Source organism: Natator depressus, chromosome 2 (genome assembly GCF_965152275.1).
Source record: "Natator depressus isolate rNatDep1 chromosome 2, rNatDep2.hap1, whole genome shotgun sequence".
Taxonomy (NCBI): Eukaryota; Metazoa; Chordata; order Testudines; family Cheloniidae; genus Natator; species Natator depressus.
In genome coordinates, this window is record NC_134235.1 from 50,262,160 (window position 1) to 50,275,436 (window position 13,277).

At 41.8% G+C, this 13,277-nt stretch overlaps 1 protein-coding gene across 1 annotated transcript in view; it reads left to right on the plus strand.

Moving 5' to 3' along the window:
* The first annotated feature begins 352 nt into the window (after positions 1–352).
* The window catches only part of SNX16 (sorting nexin 16), a 30,774-nt gene continuing 17,849 nt past the window's right edge, over positions 353–13,277 (plus strand). Inside the window, exons 1-3 of the mRNA XM_074943020.1 lie at positions 353–523; positions 7,185–7,642; positions 10,662–10,748. Of these exons, the coding sequence (XP_074799121.1) occupies positions 7,268–7,642; positions 10,662–10,748 (462 nt within the window). The 5' untranslated portion in view covers positions 353–523; positions 7,185–7,267. The remainder of the gene's footprint in view (positions 524–7,184; positions 7,643–10,661; positions 10,749–13,277) is intronic.

Here is a 13,277-nt window from a genome sequence, read left to right on the forward strand (position 1 = left end):
GGCTGTGCTGGTACAAACAGAAGGGAGGGGGAAAGTCAGATTCTGCTTCAAGATAGCACAAGTATCAGCAATATAGTCTGCATAGCAAGCAGCAGGACTAGCCAACCCATAAGACTACAACTCCCAGCATACAATGCGACGCATGGGGCGTGCGTGACCTAACACGCAATGCCGTGAGTAGAGCCTGCAGGTCCTAGCATGCGCCGCAGTTTTTGCCGCGGTGTCTGCCGGGTGCGGCCGTCTATTTGTGGCCCCAATGCCTGCTGGGACTTGTAGTCTTAATGCTTTTCAAGCTCGCGGCTGACAGTCAGCAGGGAGGGGCACTCGGCACTGCCCAGCGGCGTAGGGGGGCGGGCCTAGGCCCGTCCGTCCCAGTGCCCGTTGCAGGGTCGAACCGCACAGGTACAGACACCGTTACCCCGCCCCTTCCCTCGCGAACCTGGGCCTAGCCCCGCCTCCCTGCGCGCGAGATGGGGGCGGGGCAGCTGGTGCGGCGGTGGCGGCTGAGCGCGGCGGGGAGCAGGTGAGGAGGTGTTGGGGTCCCCGCTGCCCTTGGGGCACTCAGGTGGGGGGCGGAGTCTCTGCGCAGGGAGGGAGCCGAGCCCCGCCGAGAGGCGGGGTATTGGCGGCCCAGGGGCGGGGGAGCAGGGGCGGCCCCCGCGCTCTGAGGCGGGCGGTGCGGGGTACCGTGACCCGCTGCCCCCTGCCTGGCCGGCTAGTCACTGAGACCCTGGTCGCGGGTAGCCCCCGCCCCCTTAGGGCCCTCGGGCGCTGGGGTGAGGGTAGCCCCCGCCGCAGCCGTGGCCGGGCTCGTCCCGGGGGCCTCGGAAGCGCGCCCCTTCCACAGCCGCGCTGGGCTGCTGCGCTGCCCACGCTGCCTGGCCGGTCTCCGCCCCGGCGGTGGCTGCATGGGCGAATGAAACTCACTGGGGAATAAAATAAATCCTGTTTCATCGTCAGGTGGGTGAATGTATTTTGCGTCTGGGCTGGTATATCGTCCTGCCTTGTAGCGGGCAGGTGTTCACGTTTTTGGATGTCTTAAAAGTGGGAATCGCTTGTGGACCTGTATAGTAGGTAAAGAAGCTGCGGTCTGGTTCAGGGGGCCTGCCACTGGAGCCTGATTCTGCTCCCGCTGAAGTTTTGCCATTGACTTAATGGGCTAGAAAAGACTGTTGTGACAACATACACCAGGTATGAAGGCCTAAATATGACGAAGAAAGTGCAGATTCTGTAAATGCAAGATAGTGCTTCTTACTCATAAAAGTTATATGCATTATAAAACATACTCAAATTGCCTATATTCGTGGTTTTCAGCCTGTGGTTTGTAGACCCCCTAGGAGTCTCCAGACTACGCCTAATATTTCCAAAGGGATCTGCACCTCCCCATGAAATTGTTTAGGGGCCCGCAAATGAAAAAAGGTTGAAAAGCACTGGCCTATATGGTATAAATTATGTAAGAAGAAAATGTTCAAATTACCAGGTTCCAGATAGTGGAGCACTCAATAGTGTGTGTGTGGGGGGGGGGGGGGGCAGGAAGTTTTCCATGTGTCCTCTTGTGCTGTATAATTAGATGCATCTGATATGCCTATTTATCTGATTTGGAAAATGTAATGTTAAGAAAGCAGTTTGCACTCTAATAGTGTAATAGGATTGGGGCTGTATCACAGTGCCAAATGTTCATTTGCTTGATATTCGCCACATTTTTGGAATGTGTTCTAACAGTTTTGAAGTAATACAAACTACTGAGCAGATGTCAGCTGATGTCTGGGTAAAGAGCTAGTGGAGATTCTTATTTAGTTTTAAAAATGTAAATTATTCAGAACCATATGGACATAGCTAGCCTATGTAAGCACACTTTTTTATTGCTGCCACGTTTGTCTTGTTGATTAATAAGTTCTTGTATGGTTTTTTTTACAACATTTTGCACAATGGCCTGAGCTTCACTGAGTCTCTGAGCAATATCTCAGTAAACTAATAAATGGCTAAATGGACAGTATCCATGTAAATTTAGCCCAAAATTTATTTTTTGTAAAAACAAAGTTTTATAGAACCTAAGACCAATAGAGATGTTCCTAAATTTTAACAAAAGTCAAGTGTTTGAAACCAGAACACTAGAAGTGAAATTGACTAAAACAATACTGACTTCATTGTCCAAGTAGAGAAGCACTCAAATTAAACAGAGCATAAATAGTGACAAGTAAGTTGTTGTTGTTGTTGTTTTTAAAAAAAATGCAATCTTAAATTCTAAATAAAATTTTGTTTACAATGTATGATTTTAAGTTTTGTCATTTTTAACTCTTTTTTTGGTGTGGCTTTAGTGAAAAACATGCTGATTTTTAAACCGTTAGCAGTATCCAATACATTTAAATACAGACAGATTCTTTATGGTGTGTTGAGTTTAGATGCTTCACTTCAAGGAGAGAAGAGTTGGGTGTTGTAAACACGGAGGCAGGAGAAATTAGCATCTTTGTTTTGTAGCATGCGATGATGCAGAAATTCTGGAATCCAGTTCTTTGATGGTGTTTGTTTAGCAGTTAATCATTTTCAGACAACAATTTCAAGGGTGACTGCTCTTTTCTTTCTGTGTAATTTTTGCTTGCTGTTGGGGTGAACTATCCCAAACAGAGGTTTGGGAGAGGAACAAATCTCTTCCAAAGAACAGGGAAAATCGAGGTCTGTCTGGATAAGATGGAGAAAAGTTGTTTACTTTGTTGTATCACTAGAAAGAGTGTGCTGAATGTTTTGCTGTATGTATCCATGAAGTAGCTAAGGTGTAAATGATTCCACTGCTCTATTGTAATTAAATGTGAGAGTAGTATTAAGCTTTAATGCATTAGGTGGGTAGATCATTTAAAATGATCCTTAACCGGTCATCTTCACTGCATCAGTGTGAGCCTCTTATCTGTCAAAACACTTTTAGGCAAGTAGCAAAACAATTTTTTGTCTGTTTTTTCTTCTTCCTTTTCATGTATTGTGTCAATCCAAGTAAATGTGTAGGAGCAATTACTTTAAGTTCAGTTGAGATTTTGGGCTGTCACATTTGCATCATTTTCTTTTTCTGATGATTTGGTTCCATACAAAGATTCTAGGGGTTTTTTTGTATTTTTGAGCTCCACCATTAGCAAATAATGACAGGTCAAAATGTTTTTTGTTTGAGAATTTAAAACTGTATAAACATGATCTCCAAGTATGAAGTAGTCTGTTCTTGCACATTATATGTGTCTTTAAAGTCAGGGTGCCTGAAGGAGTTAAGAACAAAAGAACGGCCATACTGGGTCAGAACAAAGGTCCATCTAGCCCAGAATCCTGTCTTCCGACAGTGGCTAATGCCAGGTTCCCCAGAGGGAATGAACAGAACAGGTAATCCTCAAGTGATCCATTCCCTGTCACCCATTCCCAGTTTCTGGCAAACAGAGGCTAGGGACACCATCCCTGCGCATCCTAGCTAATAGCCATTGATGGATCTATTCTCCATGAATGGTATCTAGTTCTTTTTTGAACGCTGTTATAGTCTTGGGCTTCACAACATCCTGTGGCAATGAGTTCCACAGGTTAACTGTGCATTGTCTGAAGAAATACTTCCTTTTGTTTGTTTTAAACCTGCTGCCTATTGATTTCATTTAGTGACCCCTAGTTCTTGTGTTATGAGAAGGAGTAAATTACACTTTCTTGTTTTTTTTCCACACCAGTCATGATTTTATAGACCTATATCATATCCCCCCTTAATCGTCTCTCTTTCAAGCTGAAAGTCCCAATCTTATTAATCTCTCCTCATACGGAAGCTGTTCCATACCCCTAGTCATTTGTCGCCCTTTTCTGAACCATTTCCAATTCCAGTATATCTTTTTTGAGATGGGGCAACCACATCTGCACTCAGTATTCAAGATGCGGGCGTACCATGGATTTATATGGAGGCAATATGATATTTTTTGTCTTATTAACTGTCCCTTTCTTAATGATTCCCAACGTTCTATTTGCTTTTTTTGACTGCTGCTGCACATTGAGTGGATGTTTTCAGAGAACAACTATCCACAGTGACTCCAAGATCTCTCTTGAGTGGTAACAACTAATTTAGATCCCATCATTTTATATGTATAGTTGGCATTATGTTTTTTAATGTGCATTATTTGCATTTATCAGCATTGAGTTTCATCTGCCATTTTGTTGCCCAGTCACCCAGTTTTGTGAGATCCCTTTGTAGCTCTTCACAGTTTGCTTTAGACTTAACTACCTTGCGTAGTTTTGTATCATCTGCAAATTTTGCCACCTCACTGTTTACTCCTTTTTCCAGATCATTTATGAATATGTTGAATAGTACTGGTTGCAGTACAGACCCCTGAGGGACACCACTATTTACTTCTCTCCATTCTGAAAAACTGACCATTTATTCCTACCCTTTGTTTCCTATCTTTTAACCAGTTATCAGTCCATGAGAGGAACTTCCCTCTTATCCCATGGCAGCTTACTTTGCTTAAGATGCTTTGGGTGAGGGATCTTGTCAAAGGCTTTCTGAAAATCTAAGTACTATACTATATCCACTGGATCCCCCTGTCCACATGCTTGTTGACCCCCTCAAAGAATTCTAGTAGATTGGTGAGGCATGATTTCTCTTTACAAAAAACATGTTGACTCTTCCCCAACAAATTATGTTCATCTATATGTCTGACAATTTTGTTCTTTAATATAGTTTCAACCAGTTTGCCTGGTACTGAAATCAGGCTTCTTGGACTATAATTGCCGGGATCACCTGTGGAGACCTTTTTAAAAATGGGCGTCACATTAACTATCCTCCAGTCATTTGGTACAGAAGCAGATTTAAATGATAGGTTACACACCACAGTTAGTAGTTCTGCAATTTCATATTTGAGTTCCTTCAGAACTCTTGGGTGAATACCATCTGGTCCTCGTGACTTACTACTGTTTAATTTATCAATTTGTTCCAAAACCTCCTCTAATGACACCTCAATCTGAGACAGTTTCCCAAATTTGAGCCATTCTTCTCAGGTGACAAATCTAAGGATCTCCCTCACATCCTCAGCTGTGAAGAGTGATGCAAAGAATTCATTTAATTTTTCTCCGCGATGGCCATATCGTTTTTGAGTGCTCCTTTAGCATCTTGATCATCCAGTGGCCTCACTGGTTGTTTAGCAGGCTTCCTGCTTCTGATGTACTTAATTTTTTTGCTATTACTTTGAGTCTTTGGCTAGCTGTTCTTCATATTCTTTTTTGGCCTTCCTAATTATATTTTACACTTCACTTGCCAGAGTTTATGCTCCTTTCTATTTTCCTCAATAGGCTTTAACTTCTACTTTTTAAAGAATGCCTTTTTGCCTCTCACTGCTTCTTTTACTTTGTTTAGCCACAGTCACACTTTTTTGGTTCTCTTACTATGTTTTTTAATTTGGGGTATACATTTAAGTTGAACCTCTGTTATGGTGTATTTAAAGTTTCCATGTAGCTTGCAGGGATTTCACTTTTGGCAATGTACCTTTTTAATATCTGTTTAACTAACTTCCTCATTTTTGTGTAGTTCCCCTTTCTGAAATTAAGTGCTACTGTGTTGGGCTTCTGTGGCGTTTCCCCCGCCACAGAGATGTTAAATTTAGTTATATTATGGTCACTATTACCAAGCGGTCCAGCTATATTCACCTCTTGGACTAGATCCTGCACTTCTCGTTGGACTAAATCAAAATTGCCTCTCCTCTTGTGGGTTCCAGGACTAGCTGCTCCAAGAAGCAGTCATTTAAGGTGTCACAAAACTTTACCTCTGCATCCCGTGCCGAGGTGACATGTACCCAGTCAATATGGGGATAGTTGAAATCCCCCATTATTATTATTGAGCTTTTTAATCTCTAATCTCCATTTGTTCTGCAAATGCTTCTAATACTTAATTGCTTCCAGCTCAAACCATGTAAAATGTGCCCAGATAACATGGTTATGAATGCCCTATAAATGCCTGCAATATTATATGCTCTATACGTAAGCATTTTTTTCATACTCATAATTTCCTTTCCAAGGATACTTGTCATATTTTAGTACATATGATATGTACGCAAATGTATCTTCCATTCCACCCACACCTGTAGGTTACTATGTGTTTCCGTTGATTCATAATATGTAAATCATCATTATTATTATTATTATTCATAAGGATTTGGTTTGTATTGTGTGCTTCTTAAGCCTTTCAAAAATGTATAATTGGTAACACTTCAGGAGGGAAGCTTCAATTTGTTTATGCTAAATATTAGTAATTACAAAATTTTTAAAAGTTGCAGTTTGTTTTAAGTATCTATATATTTAACCTAAAGTTATAATTTTTCCAGCAGACTAGTGATGCAACACATGGGCGGCGAGGGACACTTCCCCTTGGGAAGGCTAGTCCCCTGCCCTGCCTCGCCTCTTTCGGCCAAGGCCATGTCCCACTTGCTGCTCTCAGGCCCCACCCACACCCTGCTGAGAGTTGGGTCGGGGCCACGAGTGGATGGGGGACCTGAGAACTCAGCCGGGGTCGAGTTCTTGGCCTGGACCGGCAGAGCTCTTGACCCCAGCTGGAGCCCGGAGCCTCTCCCCTCTTTTGCCTCTTCCGTTTGGCCAAGCCCCCATCCTGTTCCGCCTCTTCCCCTGCGGCTCGACCCCCACTTCACCTCTTCCCTCTAAGGCCCTGCTTCTTCCCCCTCCCCCACCCCTGCTGCAGCCCTGAGACAGGAAAAGCTCTGTGCCGCCGCCAGGGCCCCGAGGCCATGGCAGGGAGTGAGAGCGCCTCCAGCCCTGGGACCATGGTGGAGGGAGATTTTTCTGAGGTTCCCAAATCCACCACGGCCCCTCCTTCCCAGCAGTGTGAGGTTCGGGGAGGCTTAGCCTCCACTACACGTCACCCATGATGCAACAGTATTTAAATGTAATCTTTTTGCGGGGGTTATGTAATGGGATGCAAGTCATACCTTAACTATCCATTCAGGTTTTGAGGCTCTGAGAGGTAGAGGCACCTCTCTGACAATGCACCTTTTAAAAATTAAAGATTAACTTTTGAGGGGACACTTAAAATGATAGCAAATTCCATGTAATGGTGTTTTAACTGTTATCTTAATGTAATTGTGGACTCCTCCAAATACAGTATTTTAACATTACATTCATTGTAGAAATATGAAGAAAGATAGTCATTTCAAAGTTTTCTTTGTTTCCAGATATTGTATTCTTGAAAAGAAGAGAATGAACCTTAAATTCTTGGACCACAAAGTATAGATTTGCTGAAGTTTTCTAATGAAGAATGGCAACCCCCTATGTTCCTGTTCCTATTCCTATAGGAAATTCCTCTTCCAACTTTACAACACACAGAAACCAAAGAAGTTCTTCCTTTGGGAGCATCTCAACAAGCTCAAATTCTTCAAAAGGGCAGCTGGAGGACTCTACCATTGGTAGTTTTAAAAAGATGAGTGTGCCTGAACAGATTGGCTCCATGTCATCTATATGCAGTAGTCCACTTGTTAGGACTAAATTTACAGCTGTGGACACATCTATTGAATACTGTACTCAGCCTATGGAAGATATTGAGCAAAATACAGACTCTGGGAGCTGGGAAGATCGACCTTCTACACCTACTATACTGGGTTATGAGGTGATGGAAGAAAGGGCAAAATTCACTGTAAGTTTGTTTCAGAGAAGTGCAGTTCCTCCTGTAAAGATAATAGGATCATGAATTTGATTTCATAATGCTTTTCATTTAAATAATTAAACCTTCAGTTCAAGGATCTCGGAGTGCATTACAAATATTAATTTAGCTTCTAAATACTGCTGTGAGGTGTGAGAGTAGTTTCCCCATTGTACGGATGGGGAAACTGAGGCACGTAGGTTTTCTTTCCCAAAGTCTCAGACACTCTGCATTAGATCCCAGTTCATTGCCTTATAGATTCATAGATTCCAAGGTCAGAACAAACCATTGTGGTCATCCAGTTTGACCTCCTGTATAACACAGGCCCATTGAATTTACCAAAAATAATGCCTAGAGCATATCTTTTATAAAAACATCCAATATTGATTTAAAAATTGTCAGGGATGGAGAATTCACTGCGAGCCTTGGTAAATTATTCCAATGGGTAATTAAATTACGAACTGTTAAAACTTTACACCTTTTTTTCCAGTTTGAATTTGTCTAGCTTCAACTTCTAGCCATTGGATCAGGGGTTCTCAAGCTGGGGGTTGGGACCCCTCAGGGGGTCACAAGGTTCTTACATGGGGGGGTCACGAGCTGTCAGCCTCCATCCCAAACTCCACTTTGCCTCCAGCATTTATAATGGTGTTAAATATATAAAAAGTGTTTTTAATTTATAAGAAGGGAAAGTCTACATAGCAGTGAAACCGCCGCACAGCCCAAGCCAGCGAGCATGGGCTAGCCACGGGTTTCTCTTTACTGTGTAGACATATTCATAAAGACCTATTCATATATGTGTGTATTTGTATTTTCTTTTTCATATCATTCTGTGTATTTTTAAACCATAGTACAACTGTCTACAATTTTACCTTTATGAAGGACCAAATAAGCAAAAAGTAGTCTAACTCTCTGAGGAGGATTCACATAGATTTCCCAGAATTGAGAGTTATCAGCTACTGAGACTATAGCAGAATTTGTATTTACCAGTAAATGAAGAATCTGCTATGAAAAACTTGAAGTACTGTAAAATTTATTATACAAGTGGAAAAAGATGGTTAAGAAAAATGTGTGAAGCAGAGTATGTATAGGATATCTCTGGGGGAAGAATTGTTTACAATTAAATTGCCAGAAATTTCTTGCTTCTTGTCAATTTAATCAAGGAGCTGTATCAGCCTATACAGTGCAAAAAAACCCCAATATTAACTAAACTTTTCATTATTTTTCTTACACTTGGAAGTCAATGTTGTAATCTTGGAGTACTGGAAGTATCTTCACATTGTTTTTACTAATAAAGTCATGAGTTCTTGATTCACTGCAGATCTTCATGTACTTAAATACTATATATTGTAGATCACTGATACTCGGCTTATTTTCTTTTGGACAATGTTAATATTTTCTGTGTAACAGTACCTCTTTAGCTCCATGGTATTAATGCATTTTTCTATACCATTATCTCTGCCTCTGTCACTTTTTTCCATGCCTCTTTCCTCTCCCCCATATCCAAAAAGGTTGAGTCTCCCATTCATAATGAAAGGTGGAAGAATGCTCCTTCCCTGCAGTCGACAGGGGAGTAATCTTGAGCAGCCTTAAGGGGGAGTACACAGTGCACGGGGAGAACATGAAAGTTCATGCATGTGTGGTAAAGGGGCTTCCACCCCTCAGGTCTGCTGGCTTGCCATTGGGTTAGGATGGGCGAACGGGCTAGTCAGCTGGTTCTCCTGGAAGCCCATTCTCCTATTTAAACTTCCCTGGGCTTTTCAAAAGCCTCTTCCTCCATCGTGGATAAGGCTAAAAGGGACCAGATTCCAAAGGTAAGTGAGACTCAGGATTTCACTGGTGGTCTTTTTGCTATGGGGAAAAATGGGAAACCTGAAATCTTCAGACTAAGGTCCTCCCTTGATAACTGTTACCTCCCATGCAGAAGTAGGTAGAGATATTCAGAAGTGAGTTGAGTCCCAAGGTTGGGCCTAGCTGGGTCTACCCCAAGTTACTGGTTGTATGTTGTAAGTCGTGAACACCAAACTGGACCCACTTAAATACCTGTTGTATGTGAGATGGGGAAGGGGCACATTAGTGTTAAAGTTTGGCTTGCTGCTTAAAATCCATCCCTTGTGCCTGTTCCTTTTCATGCATGTCCTGATCAAGTGGGGTTGTTGTGGTGTAATGACACCACATCTGAGTCAAGTGATCAATGACTACAATTTTGATACTGTCAGCTCGGTCACTCTGAACTAATGTGTACATTATTGGCTCGTTTGTCATGTTCAGTCACTTGGGAGGACAAAAACTACCAGGCTCAATACAAATGGAAGCCAAAACAGTGATTGTCTTTTTGGGAGGGCGGGAGGGAGCGGAGTTGTCCTGCAGTACCTAAACGTGTGAGTGTGTGCAACCAAGTTTTCAAACCGTTATTCAGTGCAGATGGATCTTTTAGATGATACAGAGTTCAAAATTAATACTGCCCCAGAGCCTGCTTGGTAGCATCAATGTTATGTTTAAGAGCGAGATTGGTGTCATGGATCAGTAAAAAGTAAAGCTGTAGTACAAGCTAATTCCAACAGACCTAATTAGTTATAGCATGTTTTATTGATATATCTTTGGTACCAGAGGTTTCAACTTAGGTGGAAAATACTTTGGGGGAAATCCTGGCTCCATTGAAGTCAGTCGGAGTTTACCATTGACTTCATTGGAGCCATGATTTCACCCTTTGTTCTCCGAGAGAAAGGAGTTTCCCTTTTTTGCCCTTCCCTTTCCAAGTCAGTCCTTAGTTTCCCCTTCATGATCAGTGCATGTTAATTTTCATTTAAATGGTAAGAGAACTTTTAAATTTAGGGCTTTTTAATCTGTAGAATACCTTTAGCTAATATGTTTGGTTAAACTTTTTTCATTGATATCATCCTTCCACTTTCTCGAACAGGAGAGTTATTTCAGCCTTCCAATCATAGAACTATAATAGGAAGATGCCCTGCTTGTACCCTTTTTTGAAGCTATGCTATTGATTTTTACATAATAGGTTTACAAAATACTGGTAAAGAGAAGTCCAGAGGAGAGTTGGGTGGTTTTCAGAAGGTACACTGACTTCTCTAGGCTTAATGACAAGGTGAGTAACAAGTTTAAACTGGCAAGTTCTCAAATGATTTTGTGTGATCTTTCTATTTCTTTTGTTTCCTTTATTTCTAACTTTGCTTATCTTACGTTAACCTTTCTTCTGCTTCTGCTTTTGCTTCCTTTGCACATATAAGGGACTTGTTTGTTTATACTAATGACTGGAAAACACTGGGATTTATCACTTTTAGAAAAAAATTCATGATTTTTTTCAAGTGAAACTTTTAATGCTTCATAATACACTGTGTATGTACCTGAGTGCAGGGTATTTAACTCATAATAATTAAACACTTGGACAGAAGTGGGGTAAGACTATCCAGTTTCTCTTATAAGAATGATAGAGTATTTATCTAAGCTCCTCATCTTCATAGTGTCTCCACTGCAGTAGAATTGTATTGATCAACAGTATGATCTGATGCTCCTGATTTATATGAGCACCAAAAGTATTACATATGTTTATGGGAAATGCTAGTCTTCTGTGTTTGTCTTCAGAGACTTGTGAGTTAATAGATTCCATAAATATTTATTTTTTTAATTACAAGAAGCTGATATAAAAGTAAAGGCTGACACAGGAGAGAGCATGTATATGCCAGCAACTTAACTTTGAACTTTACAGAAATAATATCCTTTTACAGTGAACTTCTGATATTTCTGCTGGACAAGTTTGTTCAGTGTTTATAGAACACAAATGGTGGGATACGTGAAAATTTAGGAGTATGGGAGTCTACAACAAGAAATTATATTTTCTCTTTATTCTCAAGAATAAGTGCTTCACATTTTGCCTTTTACTATTTGACATTTGTTTCCTCTTCAGTATGTTCATTGATGTTTCATTTTTATATTTCTAAACACATTGTAATTTGTCTTTTCATCCTTGTTAAATTTTTGTTCTGTTCTTTCTCTTTTGTTCCTTTTCTCCTGATCTAACATCAAGAGACTATTTAGGTACATGGACCCAAAGAAGCATGGGTGCAATAATGGTTATAACCAATGTCTTGGTTATTGTCTTGCAATTTAAGTAACAACTTGCACATTGCGCGTATACAGTGTTTCCGTGGAGTCCTTGTGCCTGTTGTTATTAATTATCCTCTAGGCCAGGGATGGGCAAACTTTTTGGCCCGAGGGCCACATTGGGGTTGCAAAACTGTATGGAGGGCTGGGTAGGGAAGGCTGTGCCTCCCCAAACAGCCTGGCCTCCCGCCCCCTCTCACTTCCCAACCCCCCTGCTCCCTGTCCCCTGATTGCCCCAACCCCTATCCACGCCCCCGACGGTCCCCCGGGACTCCCGTGCGTATCCAAACGCCGCTGGCCCCGGCCCCCTTACCATGCCGGTTCAGAGCAGCATGTCTGGCAGCTGCGCCTCCTGACCAGAGCCAGACATGCTGCTGTGCGGCCCTGTAGGAGCGCGCAGCCCCACCGCCCAGAGCACTGCCCGCATGGCGGCGTGGCTGCGGTGAAGGGGGGACACTGGGGGAGGAGCCAGGGGCTAGCCTCCCTGGCGGGGAGCTCAAAGGCTGGGCAGGACGGTCCCGTGGGCCGCATGTGGCCCGCAGGCTGTAGTTTGCCCACCTCTGCTCTAGGCCACCTGTATAATGACAGGTGTCAAAATATAATAGAATGTTTAAACTAGAAGACCACTGAATGTAAATTAGTTTGTCCTCCTGGACAAATTTCAGAGCCTGATCTCCATCTTCCTCATTCTATGTACCGCTTTCGCACTAGCTAAAGCATGATCATACCCTCTTCCTTCACATTTTCTTTCCTTGGCTGTAGTGTTGGTGGTATCAGTTCAATTGCTAGTAGCCTAGTCATCATCTAACTATTAAATTTTGTTCGTCATGTCAAGACAAAGGCCAAGAATTGATAAATATAGAGATTTAACGCGACACTCTTTCTCTACAGGTCAAAACTGATTTGTTTTGGTGGAGAAAGCTTAATCTTGTTTTGTAGATGGGGTACTGAAGGCATTTTCTGGATGCATTACAAAAAAACATTACTTAGGATATAGGTTGTCAAAGTTGGAAACTAAGACTAAACTTTCACATGATATTGTCAAGGGAGTTTTGTTTGGATGAGAGTGAGTGAAGGCCATTAATATAAAGCCTTTAATTTGAATTTCCTAGTTTTTTATCAGCATCATAACATAATAAAGACATTTTGTTTTAAAGGGAAAACTATTTTAGTGGATTTTTTGTCTCATTCCTCTTGCAGAGTACTTTCAAAAAAATTTTTGGCTTAATTTGGAATTTTTCTTTATCATTTTAATAGGTGAATCCTCTCAAAGTTTTAGGCTTAGAGTGCTTTACAGTAAGTTAAGTTGGTACTCTAAGGATAGACAAGACTTAAAAGAAGCAGAGAGAAAAAGAAGTCTGTGCACCAATATTTATAGTTGTTTACTCAACCTGTATGTTAATACTAATACTGTGGTCTCTGGATAGCTGAGCTAAAAGGCCATACATGCAACAGGGTTCAAAAGACATGATGCAATACACAAATCAGCTTAGGCTGTGGATTGGGATGATGG